This window comes from Delphinus delphis, chromosome 1, assembly GCF_949987515.2.
Source record: "Delphinus delphis chromosome 1, mDelDel1.2, whole genome shotgun sequence".
In the NCBI taxonomy this organism is placed as follows: Eukaryota; Metazoa; Chordata; class Mammalia; order Artiodactyla; family Delphinidae; genus Delphinus; species Delphinus delphis.
The window spans coordinates 34450132-34470522 of NC_082683.1; the positions used below are offsets into that span (position 1 = coordinate 34450132).

Below are 20391 nucleotides of genomic sequence, written 5' to 3' on the forward strand. Positions count from 1 at the left end.
TGGCCTCGGTCGGCTTTTCCTGCGCCTCCGCCGGAGACGAAACCCTCAGAGCAGGGACTAGGTTCGCCGTAACCCCGCGCTCCCGACTTCTGCTTCCGGGTCGGAGCCATGGCGGTGGCAAATTCAAGCCCTGTCAATCCCGTGGTGTTTTTTGATGTCAGCATTGGCGGCCAGGTGAGGTCCTGGCAGCCACCCAGCCCACCGCCGAAGGGAAAGTGCACGGGGTCTGATAGGCAGATTTCATCCCTTCCCCAGGGGTAACGGACTCGGAAAGCCAGAAAGTGAAATTGGACCAGAACCTACCGACCTGCGGGGCGGGGTTGGGGAGGAAGGGAGAGAGGGGAGGAAGGGAGAGAGAGGAGGAGTCTTGCCCGTCGTGGCGCCCCGCTTGCGGAGGGACTGGGTGGAAAGCTAGCGTAGGCTATGGAGGCGGAAGTGGGAGAGACCAAGCGGCATGTGGGAGGGAGGGTTCCCTGCTCGGTGAGGCCTTCACGGGCTTGGACTGGGCTTTCTGACCGTGCCCTGCCGGTTGCAGGAAGTTGGCCGCATGAAGATCGAGCTCTTTGCAGACGTTGTGCCTAAGACGGCCGAGAATTTTAGGTAAGGAGATGGTCCAGCTTTGCTGGATTAAACCAGAAGCTGGGCCACAGTCTGTGGAATCGTCTGCCTGCCTCTGTCCGTCCACTCACTGCCCTTGAGATCTGATTCCTTTGGGTATCGCTCTGAATAGTCTTGACTGTTCCCGTGTCAATTTATGTTGTTAATCTGTATGCCTGAGTGCCTGGACATCTGACTAGCCTGTAGGTGGGCTTGCTAGCGCCGATGCCTGTGCCCTCCCCTCCGAGGTTAGGAGCGCTCACAGCTGTGATGCCATGGTGACTGAATCATTCACTCCTTTCCCTTTCAGGCAGTTCTGCACTGGAGAATTCAGGTCAGTCTCAGACGTGGTTGAGTTCTCTGCTTTCTCCTGAGGGGTGTCCTGGGGCTGCAGTGAAGGTATTGGGGAACCACCGGCAGGCCTTGAATGATTGCTGGTGGCAGTAATAGAAGGTAATCCCCCACGGGTCTATCCTCTGTTCATTTGTCTTCTTTACCTCTCTTCTCTGACCATCTTTAGGAGAGTCTCTTTGGTTCAGGTGTGTGGTAAACTGGAAAGGCCTATGACTACCTGTCATCATTCCAAGTCTCTTTCTTTTTGGTTATAGAAAAGATGGGGTTCCAATAGGATACAAAGGGAGCACCTTCCACAGGTAAGGCCTTTGGCAAGCCATACTGGGGGGCTCTTAGGAAAACGAAACGGAGGATAATTCTTCGATCTTGAGAAGGGATGTTTTTATGAACTCAGCAACTGATTTGAAGACTTATTAAAAGCCAAAGTGATAAACATTATATTTTGAAATCAGTGTTATCCTAAACTGCAGAATCTTCTCTCAGGATGCTTTGTTCTCTGTTTCAGGGTCATAAAAGATTTCATGATTCAGGGTGGAGATTTTGTTAATGTAAGTATTGTTCCTAGCCTATTAAGGACTTATAGGTTTGGTTTTTTGTTGTTATTGCAACTGCTGCTGTTTTTACTTCAGGGACCCAGTCTTAAGGCTTGAGAACAATGGCCAAGTTTGATGGGGGAGAGGGTGGGGATGGGAATGTCCTTCGATGGCTACTACTCACTGCATCACTAGATGACAGATACCAGCACTTTGAGTCACTGACTTCCAAATCTCAGCCTTTTAGGACCAGAAAGTGAACTTTCCCAGCATACCAGTAGATGATCCATGACAGACCCAAATTAATTGGTCACATAGAATTTAGCTAGAAATCGGACGTAATTTGTTTTTTCTAAATGGTTGTTAAGTCCCTTTCCAGTGAGCTAAATGCTTATGCCCCATTTTCCTGTCCACTTCTGGAAAGCTGAGTTTTGTTTTTAATCAGAAATTCATTAGTGGGAAAGGAATCAGAGCAAGAGAGTTCTGGAAGGATGTTTTCCCTAGTCACTGGGAGAGCCCAATGAACTAATCCTTCACTGCTAAGCATGACTTTATTGTGACGAGACTGTATATATCCCCATATCAAGCCTCCTCCGCTTTCTCCAACCTTGGAAGGTGCTGAGTAAACCACATTTACGCTTTCTTAAGCCCACTGTTCTCCTTACCCACCCACTTCTGTGCATGATCTTTCTTGTTAATACCATTTGGTTAGTCATGATGCTGTTTTCATAGATTTGGGAGACATTCTTTCTCCTTTATATGTAAATTTAGTTTGACTCTCAGGAGTTTTTTAAGATCTCTCTTTCCTATCTAGGTAAGTTTACAAAGTGGCAAATTTGGGGCTGACTCAAAAACAGATATGTTTTATTTTATCTGTTTGATGTCGCAAAACTGAGAGATTTTAACTGAAAAATTTTCTCTTTAACATATGGAAAGTAGGGGTACATGAGGCCTGTGTTTCTCATGCAGCAGCAGTTGGTTGGAGTCAAGTAACTGCTCCCTTTAGCACGGTGTGTCCTTATTATTAAACCATTTGCTTCCCTTATTTATGTCATCTGCCCCTGTAGGCATTTAAGTTTGCAACACCTGGTCACAACTGATCATAGTAGGGCTTGGGGTGACCATATACTTTTTTATTGGCTGGTAAGAGGGCTGAGAAGCTATTCTCTGCCTTCTTTCCTTTCTTCCCATAGGCTCCTATATTGCCCTATTGTCTTAGCAGGGACAGGACCAACTTCTTACGGGTCATTGCCAGAATCTTTGCCAGGCACATTTGATCACTAACTGATAGCCCCAGGGTTAGATAGCAGTTGGTCAGCCAGAAGGCTGAGCCTCAGAGAGAAGCAATTACTCAGAGCTACCCTTAGGGCAGAAAAAATGGAATGAGCAAGAGCCAGAAGAAGCAGGATTTGAGACCTTCTAAAGTTGGACCAAGAATATTTGTTTGTTTTAATGATATTTGTTTTTGTTTTTTTTCTGATTGCAAAAGAAAAGTACAGAAATGAAAATAAATCATCTCTCAAGGAATCTCGCCTCCCAAGGAATATACTCTTGGCATTTTAGTTTTAGCTGCCTGTCTTATCATTGCATATATATGTGTGTCAAATATTATTTTTAACAGACTTAAGATCATACGTGTGTTTTAACTTTTTTGTGCTTGATAATTGTCTGCATTTTCCCTTGTCATTGTCTTCTTCCAAAACAGTCTTTCTAATAGTTACTGTCCTCTAGTTGTGGTGAGCAGGGGCTACTCTTCATTGCGGTGTGTGGCCTTCTCATAGCAGTGACTTCTCTTGTCGCGGAGCACGGGCTCTAGGTGCGCAGGCATCAGTAGTTGTGACGCGTGGGCTCAGTAGCTGTGGCTCACGGGCTCTAGAGCACAGGCTCAATTGTGGCGCACAGGCTTAGTTGCTCTGTGGCATGTGGGATCTTCCCGGACCAGGGCTTGAACCCGTGTCCCCTGCATTGGCAGACCGATTCTTAACCACTGTGCCACGAGGGAAGTCCTAATACTCTTTTTCTTTACTAACTGACTGGGAGAGATTGGTCTTTTGGCACTCTCTCGATATTACCTTTAAACCCCAGAGATTCTATTTAAGGTACTGCAAATATGGCCTTGGTCAAGTTGCTTTATTACCCTGACTTAGGTTTGCTCACCTGAAAAATGGGGAAGATGATAATGCTTATTCCACAGAGTTACTGGAAGAGCAAAGAGATTACACAAATAGAGTTAGTTTAAGCATAGATTGGGGATTTATGACAAGGTGTTTCCTGGAACCCAGAGGAAGAAATAGATCTAGGAACTAGAGAGCCACAGAACCAATGAGTCCCTTCTCTCTGTTTCTCTAGCACTCTCTACACATGTGTTGCATTCTCTTTCTCTTCTCCAGTCCACCTTGAAGAAGATAGTTATCTCCAGCTTCCAGGTTTACATGATACAAGTTCAACCTCAAGAGAGCAGCTATTCTACTTCATGTTTCCCAGAGAAGGAACTCTAGTTGGCCCTGCATGAGTTAGGCATCCTCCCCTGGACCTCCCCTGACTTCAACTTTGACCAGGAGGGTGGTATCCTGTTGTATAGATTACACTTCCAAGAGCCCACCCACCTGCATAGTTGGGGGAGTGGAGCCATAGACAGTTAAATAGATTCTCTTAGATGACTGCAGGCATGAGAGTCTTTGGGAAGGGCATCGATGCATCGGTTATGTATGTGATCACTGTACTGCTGTCCTGTGCTTTGCTTGTGTCTTAGCCTGTCTTTACCTTTCTAGAGGTCCAGCTGTGACCTGTTGTTTTTTCCAGCCTGTGAGATGCCCTGGCCAGGTTGTGGGCTGCATGTCCCTTGGATGGGGCTTGCTTTGATTGCAAGATAGGGTCAAAGAGGTGTGGCTCCCAAAGTGACCTGCAGGAGTAAAAGGATATTAAAGCAGTGAGGCTTGGGGTGCAGCAACTGCTTCCTCTGGGCTCTAGGGGCCAGTGCTCACAAGTGGCTAACACTTCCCTTCTCTCTGCTCAGGGGGATGGTACTGGAGTCGCCAGTATCTACCGGGGGCCATTTGCAGATGAAAATTTTAAGCTTAGACACTCAGCTCCAGGCTTGCTTTCCATGGTAAGTTGGGACCAGTCAAGGTTTTGGGCTAGATTTATAGCCAGCTGACTTCTGGGTCACTCTTGAGGCCCAGTGCTGTTTCTTGGGATGGAAGCAAATGCTTTCCTTCCCTTGCTTGACCCAGGATTCACCTCTGTACTGCCCACCTCTTTCCTCAATCTGGTTTGATTTTGTTGGGCTGGATCCACTAGCAGGCTGGGGAGCCAAAATTGAACTCTGATGTGTGTTTTCTTACTTTGTTTGAGCCAGAACGTGTGGTTGGGCACTCAGCCTTGCTGCTTAGAATGTAGCCAGCTGTGCTTTCAGGACCCAGTGTTCACGCCCCTATCACACCACTCACCAGAACTCGCACAGCACCCATTCCTTTACACTGCCTGCTGGCTGGTCACCCCTTTCAGCTCACTCACCACTCCTCCTTCCCCATCCCAGTACCCTTCCTTTCCATTTATAACCCCACTCACCCACCTCATTCCCCTTTCACCGTCCCCCTGCCCACCTCTTTCAGCCCCTCATCTACACACCCCCACTCGCTCCCCCCTTCACTTGCCCTTATTCACCCCTCACTCCTCATTTCCCCTTCCCCCCCCCACCTTGCTTGTCTTTCACTCTTCAAGCCTCTCCCTCCCTCCTGTTATTATCCATTTCCTTCTGTCAGTGTGCCAAGTCTCACTCCCCCAGACACAATATTTACATGCACACATTCTCTGTCCTGCTTGCCCACTCTTCCATCTACTCAGCCATTCATCAAATAAAGATTGTTGACATATACTGTTTCAGACCTCATGGTAAGACATGAGGATACAGGCCTGATCCCTGGCCTTGTGACATTTAACATCTAGTGGGGGAATCGCACATGCAGAATGATGGGTCCAGTATAGTATAATTCATGCCATCAGTGTAATAAGGGGAGGCTACCTCAGTGTATGTAAAAGTACTGTGAGGGCCCCAAGGAATGAGAGTAATTGCTGCAAGGATCCAAAGAAGTTCTCTACCAGATGGCATTTCAAGTCAAGCAAACTGCCTAGACAAAAGATATGTGACCATGAAATAGCAGGGTGGCATGGGCAAGGGACAGAAAGTGAGAAAAGTGATGTGAATGGGGAAGGGAATGACTAGTAGAGACCACCGGAGAGGCAGGTGGGTGTAGGGCTTTAAATGCCAGAATAAGGATGAGGTATGTGGACCTTATTTTATAGGATATGGAGAGCCATGCACTTGTTTGAGCAGGGCTGATCAACTTGGTGTTTTCAAACAAAGACCCTGGCTGCAGTGTGAATGGAAGACAGGAGTGGAGAGGGTAGGGCAGAGAAGCCAGTTAGGAGGCTGCCATAATAATTGGGTGCGCCTAGCATAGCAAAGAGTGTACAAGTCTCTTTTAGGAAAGTGAGGCTGGGCAAGCATGGGTAAAGTGTGCAGAAGTGGCTTAAGTGGGCTTGGATCATCGCCGTGAGGACTGCATGCCACTATGTTAGCATCTGGGGAGGAGTCAGAAAATGCAAGGAAGCCTTGGTCTCTGCTCCCTTCAGGCTGACACTAGTTAAGTTGTGCTGTCACACATCTTGTAGCATAATTGTTTTTGCTTCCATCCTCCACTAAATAATGCGTTCCTCAAGGGCAGGGACTGAGTCTCATTGATCTCCAAGCCTTAATACCTGATACAGCAAGGTGCTGAGCAGATACTGATGAATGACTGAAAGATAATCAGAATAAAGGCTAATGTTGAGCACATACTCAACAACACTTTATTTGCATTAATTCATTTTACTTCTCTCGTTATTCCTTTGAGCTAGGTACAAATGAGGAGACCGAGGCACAGAGAGGTTATGTGGCTAAACTAGATCCCAGTCAGTGATGGAGCTGGGATTCAAGCTCAGTCGTCTGGCTCCAGAGCTTATTCCCTAAACCAGTAAGCTATCCTTCCTGGAAGAATGGATAAGTGAGTGGCTAAGGGCAGGGAGTTCCCTGAGCTAAAAACACATGTTGTCTGACTGTTTTCCTGTCTGCTTGCTAGTAAATGTTTATACATTGAGCAGCAAGATAGATACATAGACAGATAGAAGAAACAGAAAGAAGGGAGAGAGGAAGGAAGGAGGAATTGGGACCACTGAGGAGTGGTCAGTTCCACTCCTCAGGGCAATTCCAGAGTGTAGGTCTATTCTGACTGGCTCAGGCTGTCCCTTGCTTTCATATGTGAGATGTTCCTGCATACATGTACAAAAACCCCAAATAGCCTTGTCTCGCATGGGGTATTTCTAAAGTATAATGTGACATCCCTAACTAGAGCTTACCCCTAGACAATGTCTTTAATGTATTTCATATGCATTTTTATTCCTTCAGTATTGAACACAGCCTCAACCAATTTAATTCCATTAAGCATCCAGTTAAGACTAGTGACCTATCTAATGATTTCCAGTGTTGCCTCTGTATTATTACTTTGATGAGACCTGTGCTCTTAATAGCACTAGTTCTTTCAGTTTTCCATTTTCCATTAATTTTTTTCCAAAATAATGTAAATATGCATTGGAATACTCACGTAGTTACACAGACATTGTGGTAAGGCAGTGCTGCTGAAACGTGATGTGGGTTTGCTGATTGCTTTGCGTTGTAATTATAGACTGTTCTTTTATAATGTATTGTGAAATATAATGATATAAAGACAATTTCAAAGGAGGAAAAGGGAAGGGATATGGCTGAAGAATTTGAGATTCTTGATTTAAAAAACTTCTACCAAAAAAAAAAAACTTTTACCGGTAAAATTCAATAATAAAGGATTTGGGTGTAGCTGTAAAAAGCAAATGTCATTGATTAAATGTAGTCTTTTTTTCTAGCATAGCACTAGCATAGCAGCTTCTTGCCCCTTAAATTTCTTATTACCATTGTTAAGGGACAGTACAGAGTCATTCAGACAGAGTAGCTTATGGCACAGGCAACAGGCTTTTTCTCAGCTGGTACCTAATTTGTAAGTGTAATCCAGTTATTACTGGTTTTGGAATAAATACAGCAAATCTGGTTCTATGATCAATTGTTCCCATTATAAAAATTCACACTGTAGGAGGGCAGAAATTGTGTATTCTCTTCCTCTCTGTATTCTGTTCCTCTCTGTATCCTTGGGTCCTAGCTCATAGTAGATGCTCAGTCAGGTTTGCTGAAAGAAAGCATGGAGGACTCAGGGCTACAGGCTCTTTTGGGGAGTTTTGTCCTTTGGCTAACATGGCCAGGAAAACTCACTGCAAATATATTTGGTTTCCATCAGGCAAACAGTGGTCCCAGTACCAATGGCTGCCAGTTTTTCATCACCTGCTCTAAGTGTGATTGGCTAGATGGGAAGCACGTGGTGTTTGGTGAGTCCTATTCCTGTCCTAATCCAAGCCCAATTCACCCAGAGTGGAACTTCCTATGGAACTGGTCCCCTGACTCTTGTACCAAGAGTGCTCATCAGGTGTAACTGCCCTGGGTAGTAGTAGGAAAGGTGGAAGCCATGGGAGGTGGGGAGGATTTGTGGTTAGAGAGCTAGAGGGGAGGACGAAGGGGCCATCTGATGTAGTGAGTAACCACCTGGGCAATAGGTGTGTCTGAGGGGGGATGGTAGCACTTAAGAAATACCACACAGAGGCAGCATGGTATAGTGGAGCTTTGCAATTGCTCAGACCTAGTTTTGAGCCCTAATTCTGCTACTTACCACCTGTGACCTTGGGCAACATTTCACTTCCACTGAATATTAATTTTCTGATGTTAGTCTGAGGATCAAATGAGATAATGGCTGAGAATGGGCCTTGGAGGCTGGAAAGTACTGTGCAAACGAGAGTAATAAAGTCCAGCTCATACTCTTTCTACAGGAAAAATCATTGATGGACTTCTGGTGATGAGAAAGATTGAGGTGAGTCCTGTTTTGATCTCCTCTTTCTCAGCCATTCTGGCCTAGTACTACCTCACTAGTGTCGAGGCGCGGGAGAACCGTGAGTGGGCTCTGGTTAGGCCCAGGCTTCACTCCTCCAGCTTCAGGGAGGAGGAGAGGGAGGAGAGATCATGTACCTCCCAAGGGTTCTGGGCCCTCAGCCTCTCCGGTGCGGTGCCTACTGAGCTTTGGCCTCTGCTGTCTCCTCCATCTAGTTGAGAAAATCCTCTTCAGCATTTTACTCAAGGTCCTTCATGATCGGGTCCCTGCCTCCCTCTCCACGACCCCTTCTGCTACTGCCACTTCCGCATTCTAGTCCCGTCAGGCTACGAGCCCTCCTCTAAACACGCATACACGTCCCTGCCTCTTGCTCCTTCCTGCCCTCAAGTCTTTGCTCAGGCTGTTCCCTCTACCGAGGTGTTCTCCCTTCTTTTCCTCCTGGTGGGATCCCATCCATCCTTCTGGGCCCAGCTCAAATATCCCCTGTTCTGTGAATCCTTCCCTGGCCTGTGCAAGCAGCAGTTTAGTTGCTTCCTCACCCTGTATACAACTCTCTCTTATGACTTACTACATTGTTACATGTCATGGGTTTGATGTTTTCTAAATGTTGTACATTTTCTCTTTGATATGTATTATATTCTTCCCCTGTTTGCTAGGCTACAGACTGTTGTCAGATCAGCCTGTAAGCTCTGAGTCCTTAGCCTAGGGGCCTGCAGGCATCAGTAAGTGTGTGGCGGGGGAGTGTCTGAGTGGAGGAGTCACCACTGTGCTTTCTCTCCTAGAATGTTCCCACAGGCCCCAACAATAAACCCAAGCTGCCTGTGGTGATCTCACAGTGTGGAGAGATGTAGTCCAGAGGAAGACTGAATCAGGTAAGTGTGTCTTTCTTGAGCAGGAGTCAGGACCCCAGAGAAGGCAGCTGGTCTAGTGGAAAGCACTTTAGACCTGAAGACACGGGATTGAGCCCATTTCCCCTCTGCGTGCCCTGGGAGAAGTCAATTCCCTTTCTTGAGCCTGTTTTCTCATCTGCCAAATGGTGATAATACGTATCTCCTCGGGTCACCATAAGCATCACAAGAGAAAGGGTTGGTAGGACACTTTACTTTTCTAACACTTTATAGTTTACAAAGTATGAACCTGAAAACCATCAGGCACTTTCTGACAGCACTCTTAGACTCTAGTTCCATTTAGTAGTCCCTCTATGAAGACCTGGCTCCATCCCTGGGTCATTCCCTTCTGGGACCAGCCTGGGCAGCCAGGAGACACCCCTATCATGCCTCTCGTCAGAACCGACGCTGCGGTTCCAGCCCCTGACTTCGTATTTGCCAGCCTCATAGGTGAATGTGACACATTTCTCAGCCTACATAGACTCACTTCCTACCCGGTCTTGTCACTCACTGCCTGCTCTGTGCTGGGCACCATTCTGAGCATGGGGATGGGGGAAAGAATTGAAAGATGCCTCCACCCTTTAGGAGCTTATGGAGAATAAAACACATTCTCAGAGGTGATCACTAGTAATATGAGTGATGTTGTTAAGGATTAATAAGAGTTCAAGAAAGAAATTGATCACTTCCAGCTGGGTAAAGGATGGTAGTGCTTTGCCTTTCTTTTCTTTTTTTCTTTAATTTTCAAACCTGCAGAAAAGTTGGAAGAGTAGTACATTGAACACCTATCTACCTTTCACCTAGATTCACCAATGTTTAACATTCTTGTTTTATCATTTTACTTTGACATTTGTTTCTTTCCCTTCTTCCCTCTCCTCCCATTTCCATTCCTCTCCTGCTCTTCTTCCTTCTTTCCTTCCTTTCCCTTTCTTCATTTCTTTTCCATCTGGAAGTTGAGGACTTCTTGACACTTTACCCCAGAATACTTCAGCAAGTGACTCCTAAAAATAAGAGCGTCCTGCATAATCACAATAGTATTGTCTAATATACATGCTCAAACTTCCTCAGTTGTCCACAAAGTAACTTTTTTTAGCTCTAAAACAAGAAATCCATTCCAGGTTCACATATTTCATTTGATTGTTTATTTTTAGTTATGAAAGCAACATCATCTCCTGAAATGTATGAAAATTTTCCCAGAAAACAGTTAAGGCCCTCCCCTTAACAGCTCACCCCCAGCCACATCCCCATCCCACTGCTCTCCTCAGAGGTAACTTGTTCATCAGTTTGATGTATGTCCATAGGGCCTTTTCTTTGCCCATCTAATTTTGGGAGGTTTTGTTTTTCCTAAATGGCATCATACTGTTTGTTCATCACTTTATTTCCATTTGATCTTATGTCTGGAAGAGTTTTCCTCCTCCATTCATGTAAAACTCTGTTGTATTTAAACAAAACAAAACTGATATAATATGCTATAAGATGTTTGTAGCAAATATTTTATTTTACCTTTCTCTTAATGATTTGAATAATTATACATTCTGAGTCTTAGTTCTTTACATGTTTTGACCATTTTGTCTAGAATATATTTTAAGAAAAAACTGGCAGTGGGTTTAACTTTGGTGATATCCTTTCTTAAACGGAAGCTCTAAATTTTGATGAGATCAAAATTTTTAATCTTTTCCCTTGTGTTGTGTTTTATCTTGTTTAAGAAGGTTCTTACTACAATCATAATGCCTTCTGTATTTTTTCTAATGTTTCTATAGTTTTATTTGTATACTTGCAAAATTATCTAGAATTTATTTTTCTGGACTCTGCCTTTTTTTCAAATGGAGATCTAGTCAAATACCAGACCATCTTAATGACTGTGTATACCTCCATCTGTGACTTACTTTGTGTTCACAGCATCTGGCACTTACAGGCATTCAGTTAAAATTTATTACATGAGTTAATAGAGAGGGAGAATGTCAGGCATTTTAGGCAGGGAACTGGTGTGAGCAAATGCCAGGGCAGGAATGCACAAGTGTGTGCTGGAAGCTCACGTGGACTCTCTTGTTCAGCCAAGTGCTCCCTTCTCAGGCCTAGTTGACACTCTGAGCTTTCTTTCCTGCCAGTACTAGGGGCCCCAGGCTCAACGTGCTTTCCCCCTGCCCTTGCTGCTGGCCACTCTCCTACTCGTTTCTTGGCTGAACTAAAGTTGAGCTCACAAGTCCTTTTCCTTCCAAAGAGTGACCACTGATCACCACCAGAGGACAGAAGATTACAAAAACAATAAAATTTAGAAATCCTTTTATGTTTAGGGCCTTTTCTCTATTTTTCTGAGACCCTTACAGAAAGTTACTGGAAATACATGTTAGGAGTTTGTTTTCTGAGGGTGGGCGATCATCAGCCCTCCTCTCCTCACCCGCTATTAGCAAAGGTCACGTAAACATTTGCCCCCATAAGCCCTTCCTTTTAGCCTACAACCCCAAGCAGAACAAATTCCATGGAGGACATTTGATGCTCCAGAGGCCCTCTAGACCAGAACTTTCCAGTAAGCATTCCTTTCTGTGGTGGTGGAAATGTTCTGTATCTGTGCTGTCCATTATGGTAGCTTCCAGCTACATGTGACCGTTGAGCACTGGAAAAATGTGACTGGTGTGACTGAGGGACTGAATTTTTACTTTTATTTAATTTTAGTTAAATTTAAAGAGCCACATGTGGCACCTCCAATTTAGTCTTCTAACCTTGACCTGCTCAGAATTAAATCTTTCATAGCTTATATTTAGAGACAATACAGTAGAAGCAGTTATATCACTTATTGAATATTTCTTGTGCTCAAATTCTGAGCTAAGAACCTTACTTTAATTATCTCATTTAACTTTACCAAGTTAATAACTCGGGCTTCCCTGGTGGTGCAGTGGTTGAGAGTCCGCCTGCCGATGCAAGGGACGCAGGTTCATGCCCCAGTCCAGGAAGATCCCACATGCCGCAAAAAACAAACAAACAAACAAAAAAACTCATAGGTTTTAAGGTGTTAGGGAATCTAGGTGGCAGTCTGACCTTAAGGCATTCCACAGATGGGTTCCCCACTTTGGGCTTTTGAGTAATGGATTTGGGAGAAAGTAAGGAAAGTTAAGTAAAAGATTTGGGAGTATGGTATCATTTCATCATGTTTCTTCCCAGCTGTGAAGTTACAAGCATCTCTGATTTCTAAAGGAGTATTTCAGATCCCTCAGGTTGTTTGAGGACAGAATAATGCTTGACAGCCAGTGTAGATGATGTTTTTAAGTCCTACTAGGCAGTATTTCTCAAACTTTAATGTACATATGAATCACCAGGAGATCTTGTTAAGGTGCTGGTTCTGATTCAGTGGGTCTGGATGCAACGTAAGATTTTGCATTTCTAACCAGCTCTCAGGTGATGCTGATGCTGACTTGGAGTGGCAAGGCTACAGGGGAATAACAGTCTGTCTTTTAATTGAGAACCCACCATATTCCAATCAGAAAAGACCCAGGAGGAGATAATCTCTTGGTGGCATTGGTCCAGCAGGAATCTACTGCATTCAAATCAAGAGATCACCTAATCATGCATTTAAGGCCTGTGCCTAGTCACTGGAAATAGAAGATAGGAAGGAGACAGAAGAAGATAGGTGAAGTCACTTGATCAACTGTGCCTCCCTGTGAAGAACTTCCTTCCACAACTTCTTTTGTGCTTTACCTTAGGTCCTGACTTTGGTTTTAGTGAAAATGAAGTTTTCTGTATAACTCTAGGTATAGTAACCTCGGTTTTATCTCAGTGGGTCCTGTGAAAGCTTTTTACCTTGAATTTGATTAGGTATACATAAACGAACTTCGGGCCTCAGGATTCTCCTACCCAGTCTGAACTGGGTTCTTGGCTACTTACAACTGCATGGGGGGGCGGGTGGGGGGTGGGGCGTGGAACCTCTGTTTTGAAAACCTGAGAGTCTCTTGGAAAAGAGAGTGGCTGTGAGCTCTGACAGCCCTGCTAATCTCCCTGTGATCCCCAGGCCTGGTACTATCAAGCAGCAGAGATCTTTCTTTAGTTCATTGTTTCCTAAATTTCCCTGAAGATGAGAATCACGTAGGGGCACTTGCTAAACCTACTAATTCCCAGATCCCCCCCTGAAGAGTTTGAGTGGATTTGAGGTAGGATCCAGGATGCTATGTTGCTTCAGATGCTTCTTATCAGAGAAATGTGGGTAACCCTGCTTTAGGTGGTGCTGGTTGAATGTTTTTTAACATTTGTCTCTTAGGAAAAAATATAATTATACAGCACCTAGTTTTACAGGTATTATAGCTTACAATGAGGTGTTATTCGAGTTCACATAGTCAGTAGGTTAAAAATTAATTGTAGCTGTGGATGGTGGATATGGTAAGAGCTGTGACACTGCTGTTGGAATGACTGAGGTTTAGGAAATACTGTCCCCCAATCTGGGATTTCCTGTAGATGTGATACATTCCTGTAGAGGAAGATTCTGAAAGACACATTGGTGGCACGTGGGCTGGTCTTTCATTAATTAAGATAGGTCCCACACTGCAGATGAGGCAACAAACTTGGAAAGCCCAGTTCCTGCCTTAAAGGAACTCACAGTCTCTTGGGGAAACTGACAATTACAGTACAGTAAAGCACTGAACTGGAGGTTTTAAGACGAAGGAAGGAAAGTGAATGCCTTTGTCTGCCTGGAGTGTTTGGGAAGACCGCAGAAGAGATGTTTCAGCTGAGTACATGAAAGAATGGAGTTTGTCAGGGTAGCTAAAAATGGGGAGGGCATTCCAGGCAGAGGGAATGGCATGAGCAAAGGCACCAAGCAGGAAACAGCAGGAAGTGTAAGGGAAACTGCAAATAATTCAATATAGCCAAAGCAGGAAGATAAGAAAAGCAAACTGTAAGAGGCGAGGCTAGAGGAGGCCAGGGCCAGCTGTGAGATCCAGTGCAGGCTGAGGTATTCATATGTTAACCTGGGGATGGGGGTGAGCTTCAGGCAGTGTGTACATCTTTCCCCCCTAGGGTGAGAGTCCATCATGCTCCTGAGATTCCAAAGGGTAGCCTGACCCTCCAAAAAGAACCAGGCCAGTAGGAGCCACTGAAGGATTTTGAGCAGGAGAACACGGTAATTGACTTTACTTATTCAGAAGATGATTCTAGCAGCAGTGTGGAGGATAGGCTAGAGGCCAGTGAGGTGTCCACTGCAGCAGTCCGGGCCAGAGCAGAGGTTCCACATGAAAATATGCGAATAGGGAGCACCAGAGATGTGGCAGCAAATATTTGCATGCCTGCTGGGTGTGTAACACCGCTCCCTGCCCTGAAAGTCAGAAGCCCTGCCAGCTAAAAAGGGCGGGGAGGGGAGAATGGCTCCATTCCAGTCCCTCCAGTACAAAGGCGAAGCTCCCTGCCCTGTAACCATGCCTTACACACAGAGGGATACATCACGTCCATGGAATACTATATAGCCTTAAAAAGAAAGAGGTAGATCTGTATCTGTTGGCAGATTTCTAAGGTAAATTAAGGGACAAAGTCAAAATGTAGTACATTATGTAAACATGATGCTATTTATTTTGAATTACTCTTTCAGAAATTACTGTAGTGATAGTTAGCTGACTGGTAGTAATGGTTACCTCTGCAGAGTAGAAATAGCAAAGAGACTTTCTTTTCAGTTTATATTGTCCTGTATATTGAATTTTCTACACTGGGCATGTATTTTATAATAGAAATACATACTGTATATATGTAGTTTTAACTAATCCTAGTTCCTCCCAGCCCTTCCCAGAAGCATGTAGCTAACATCAGTTTGTGAATCATTCCCTGGTCCCCTCCTGGGTGCACCCACAGTACTTGGTTCATCTCTCTATTACAGCATTTAACACAGTGTATCATGAATATGTTGGTCTGGTTTTCTCTAGACTGAGAACTCCTTGAGGCACGGACCATGCTGACTAACACAGTGCCTGGTCAGTGATAGAGCTTAGGTCCCGGAGCACCATGCAACTTATAAAGTGCATTTATACATTTTTGTACATTCTGCTTGAGGGCCCAGGGTTAAACTTCTGTCTGAGCCTGCGGTATGATGCCAGGACCCACTGTGCTCTGGAGGAAGAGGGGTGTGGTCATGTTTGGGGGGAGGGGAGCAGTAGTAACTGAGTGTACTCACCCTGTTCTTTTAGGACAGCTAACTCCAAGGCCATAAACAGAGGGTGTGGAGTTTCCTTTCTTTATAACCCTGGGACCAGTCAAGGAAAAGGATTGCTCTTTGTTCTGGAGCTCCACAGAGAGCCATCAAGGTCTGGCAGAAAGCACACAGACTTCGGAGCCAAGTAGACCAGGAAGCCCCATCAGTGTCAGGCCATTAAACCCCTTGGAGCCCTAGTTTTTCCCTCCACTTAATTATAAATAATATATACTACACAGAGTTGTGAAGGGTAAATAATAAAGGAGACAGTGTATTGGCCGTACATATTAGTTTCTTTCTTGGTTCTGTGTAACACACCTCTCAGCTCTGCTCTGGGGCACCAAAGGTCTGGCCTGTCGCAAGAATCAAAGTGGTCTGCTCTTTGGGGAAAGGAGGGTTCGGGGTGTAGAGGAGAGCTGCGAGTGTTTTCTCTCATGGACTGTCCCCTCCCCGTTCCTCTGAGCTGCTTCTCTCTTCCATCTCTCACAGACCCTCCACATCTGCCATTGCAGGCCTTCCCTTGCTCGGGGTGACGTTCTTGAGTAAGATAAGCTGGATTGGCCCCTGTGTTTGCTTCCCTGCCTGCTGCTGCCCCATTTGATCAAAAGACCTTGGAAGTATCACAGACTCAGAAGCCAAGATTTTGTGTTTAAGTTTTCAACTGTAAATAAAGTTGTTCTTTTTTTTTTTTTGGTTTTTTTTTTTTTTTTTTTTTAACCGTGTGTTGTGTTCTTTTTAAATGGTTGTAATGATAGCCCTGTTTCCTCACTCCTTAGCTCCAGCTAGGAGTACTGACTCTCCCCAGAGGCCAGCATGGGCCAGAGCCAGGCCCTTGATATGTAGAGTTGATGCCTCAGATTTACAAGCAGTTGTAGCAGTCCCCTCTTAGGTTCAAGCTGATCGGGCAAAGAAGGCAAAGCCCCAGGGCCTTATGTTTCCAGTAGGTTCATTTTGGTTAGTTCTAGAGCCTGTGGGTGAAGGGTCACTAGCTTGGGATATTTTTGGATGGGAGACCATTTGGTAGAACATGTCTTGATCATGATGAAGTGGAAATCATTTATTAATAGTTAAAAATCTTGGTTTGAATCCGAAGTCATTTTTTAAACAGCTGAGGTCTTGAGATGTTCATTTTCCCATTCAGAGCCTCAGTTTCCTCATCTGTAAAATGGGGATAATAATACTACTTCACAGCATTGTCGAAAGGGTCAAACAAGAGAATGGAGATGAGGATAACTTGTAGACAGTAACGTGCGTTGGAAAATTTTGTTTTGAAAGGAAATAAAAGGATAACAAAAACATAAAAGATAAAAAGATCCCATTGAGTGTAATGTTCAGGAGGTAAAGGGAGTCCCCTGGTATTCCTTTCATGAGGCAGTTTCTGTTATCCCATTCCTACTTTCTCCTGGCTCATGGCAGGGATGACTCATAACTACTAGCAGCAGGCTACTGCAGCAGCAGAGTAGCAGAGAGCTGAATTCTGTGATAAAATAGAACCAGGCTAAAAGTGCCATTTCAGTGTACTGGGGGACAAGAAAGGTGGTGAGATATACAAGGGCCCTATAGTTTGGATATTTGCAACTGTCTAGCTAAGTAAACAGGATTCAGGGCACACGGGGAAGAAAGGGTTGTGATCTAGTGGAGGAGAAATCTTCAAGTAACTAAACGGGGTAGAATTATAAAGAGAGAGGAAGGAGGATGAGCAGCTGGGATCCTGAGCTGATGTTCTTATGATGGGCCATTCAGTTGAATTCAGTTACACTTGGCACCTGCATTCTTTGCCAGTTTCTGTAAAGCTGTAAAGATGAGTAAGATGTGGCCTATGTTTGTGACAGGGGATAGGCATGGTTTGGATTCAGTGTGGTGTTAGAATGTGAGCCCTTATGAGGACAAGAAAGTTGGTCGTTTTTGTTTTTCATTGCCGCCTCCAGCACCTAGTAGCCAGTAAGTGTTCAATAAATATTTGTTGTGTGAATGATAGTGGTATGTATAAGATGCTATGGGAGCAGAATGGAAAGATTGGGGGTGAGAGGAAGAGGCAACATTTGAGGTAAGTATTGACAGATTGGTTGGAATTAGCCAGGAGATAAGGGTGGGGAGGGCTTTCTAGGAAAAGGCAACTATGTTTTGGGGCCCAGAGTCTGTTAGAGATGGGGACAAGGTGAAAGTTTTGCAGAGGAGATTCTTGGAATGAAACCACTTGCCTTTCACATCACTTAAAGGTAGACACTGGAGCTGTGGTCACCACACTGGGCTCTCAGGGTGGCAAGGGGACTAGCATGGCTTGGGGAGCTCCCACCTTGGAACAGGAGATGGATTTTGACATGAACTGTTTCTCCTCCAGTGCTTCAGTACCATCTCTGCAGTGGCAGAGAGGGGGCTACAAGGAAACGAGTTTCTTAAATCACTCATCTTCATGTTCACTGAGCATGAAGAGAGACTTTAGTGAAGTAATTGGATGAGTAAGTAATGATACTTCTAAGTAACATTTTAAAGACAAATATTACAGAATTTATATTTCTGCTTGAGAAGCCATCCCTTCAAAGCAGTTACATAAGGAAGGTTACTTATTCTCAGAGGTGCTGCTGCCATTATTCTAAGTGCCTTTGTAACTCCACTTTGGGGAAAAGCTCTCAAGCCTATGGGGCACACTTTTAAATTTCCTCAGTGTTGGCAGAATTGCCTTTGAGGAAATATTTTCTTTTTAACAGTCAAAAGTCACCTGGAGCTGGAACAGATGAACAGCAGCTCCGGGATCCACCTACTTCTCTCCCTTCACACTTGCTGCCGCAGACCTTTTTCACCTGGATTACTGGTGCTGCTGCCCAGATGACCTCTCTGCTGCCAGTACCTTCTTCTCCAATCCATTTTCTACATCACATTATTCACTTGACACATTAATTAAGATATTGTGTGTCAGGGACTATGCTAGATGCCTCAGGAACTCATAGTCTGGCAGGGAAGATATAACGAGTGCAGTACAGTGTGTTAGGAGAGGGTCTGCTAACCTAGTAACATCTGAGGCAAGACCTAGAGGATGAAGAGTTAAGCAGGCAAAGGAGAAGGGAGAAAGGAAGAATGTTATAAGTAGAGGGAATAGTATGTGATAGCTCAAAGGAAGCAGTGGCTAAAAGGTCACCTGGAAGATTGGACAGGGAATGTGACATAAGAGTGGGAAGTAAGTTTAGAGGTCATGCAGGGTCCTGCCAACCACATTAAGGAATCTGGACAATCCTGTGGGTGGTGTAGTCACTAAAAGATTTTAAGTAAGACAGTGTCGTGATCAGATGGATGTTTTCAAAAGAACACTGGATATTGTGATGGGGAATATTAGGGTAAGAAAGGTAGAGACACTGGCTAGGAGGCCACAGCAGTGCTGTAAGCCAGGGGTTGGCAGGCCAGGTGTCACTCTCTATTTTTCAGTGGTTCATGAGCGAAGAATAAGAATGATTTTTAAATGTTTAAATAGTTGGGGGAAAAAAGTTTAAATAGTTGAAAAATCTAAAGAATATTTTGTGACATAAAAATTGCATGAAATTCAAATTTCAGTGTCCATAAATTACATTTTTTTGGACCACAGATGCACTTGTTACTGATTGTCTGTGGTTACTTTCAGGCTCTAAATTTGAGTAGTTGAGAATCTGGCCTGCACAGCTTAAAACACTACCTGGCCCCTATAGAAAAGGTGCCTACACCTGCTCTGAGCAATGGATGATGATGGCCTACACTAAAGCAGCAGCAGTAGGAAGGAAGAAACTCTGGATTGGCATTTAGAGATTTTTTTACGACTGATTCAGGGAGGCCTTTAAGGGGTGGAATTTACAGGCCTAGATGATACCGATGGGGTAAGGACTACTGCACTAGCCTCCTAGCTGGTCTCCCTACTTTCATTTTTGCCCCTCTGCAGCCCATTCACTATTCCCCAGCCATTAAAGAAAAAAAAAAGTGCCATTCCCTACTTTCAATTCTAAAATTACTCTTCTCACTATTGCCCTTAGGTTAAGTTTCAGATAAAATGTTCCTAATTTAACCCTGCCTACCTCTATAACCCAAATGTCTTCATTCTGGTCTTACTGGACTACTTTAGTTGTATTTGCCCCAGACCCCATCTCTTCTTGCCTCCTACGCCTTTGCATAAACCTCCATGTGCTTGGAGTCTGCACTAAACCTTCTCCCCACCGCCACTCCCAAAATGCTTTGTGCATTTGCAGCGCTGTAGTGTTGGGTGTGTTGCATGTTTAAATTTCTGCCTTTATCCCTAGACTGAATTTAAGAAGGCAGCAACTGGCGCACTTGTCCATACCCAGCAGATAGTAGACGCTTAATAAAGAACGAACTAAGGTGGACGACTTCATCTACATCATGCGGCAGCCTCAATTACAAATCGTTTGTGAAACGTGCGTAGTAATCCCTGTTTCACATGGCTGTTTTAAGAATAAAATGCACGAAAAATGCCTAGCGTGCTCAATAAACGTGAGGTGAAATTAAACCTGATTTGTGGCCAATACGAAAAGATGTGAATACTCAAGACAGTCCTCCTGTGCCTGGTATGATAGATCGGGAGGCAGGTCCCCACGGAGTACACCCCCGCCCTCCATATGCTGGGCAAGGGCTGCCTGATACCTTGCGTGGTCCCCCCAAGGTGACTGCTCCGCCGTAAGCCGACGCTCTTTGAATGCATACGTTTAAGTCCGTTCCAGAAACTCTCAGCTCTGCCGAGAGTACACGGCCATTGTAGAAAAGACGGCTCTATCTGCAGTCATGGTCTGAGGTCACAAGGACCATATTTGGAGCAGGGCGGGCGGGAGGCCTTCTCTCCTTATGGAGCTAAGGTGTCATTGGGCCCCGGGTCAGGTCGG

At 44.8% G+C, this 20391-nt stretch overlaps 1 protein-coding gene across 5 annotated transcripts; it reads left to right on the forward strand.

The window, feature by feature from the left end:
- Positions 1 to 51: 51 nt before the first annotated feature.
- On the forward strand, positions 52 to 20119 carry PPIH (peptidylprolyl isomerase H). 5 transcript variants are annotated; one of them, XM_060020551.1, is made up of 10 exons: positions 52 to 174; positions 536 to 600; positions 908 to 931; positions 1206 to 1250; positions 1457 to 1499; positions 4501 to 4593; positions 7847 to 7934; positions 8430 to 8470; positions 9271 to 9360; positions 19795 to 20119. In XM_060020551.1, the coding sequence occupies exons 1-9, from the start codon at positions 109 to 111 to the stop codon at positions 9337 to 9339; spliced, it is 534 nt and encodes a 177-aa protein (XP_059876534.1). In that variant the 5' UTR covers positions 52 to 108; the 3' UTR covers positions 9340 to 9360; positions 19795 to 20119. The 5 variants fall into 5 exon arrangements, with proteins under 5 accessions (XP_059876534.1, XP_059876515.1, XP_059876524.1 ...); XM_060020532.1 differs by lacking the exon at positions 19795 to 20119 and adding an exon at positions 16025 to 17501; XM_060020541.1 differs by lacking the exon at positions 19795 to 20119 and adding an exon at positions 16048 to 17501.
- Positions 20120 to 20391: the final 272 nt, after the last annotated feature.

Coding starts and splice junctions, on each gene's coding strand:
- PPIH (XM_060020551.1), top strand. CDS start 109: ATGGCGGTGGCAAATTCAAGCCCTGTCAATCCCGTGGTGTTTTTTGAT. Junction 1,251..1,456: donor AAAGGGAGCACCTTCCACAG/GTAAGGCCTTTG, acceptor TCTCTGTTTCAG/GGTCATAAAAGATTTCATGA. Junction 7,935..8,429: donor TGGGAAGCACGTGGTGTTTG/GTGAGTCCTATT, acceptor CTCTTTCTACAG/GAAAAATCATTGATGGACTT.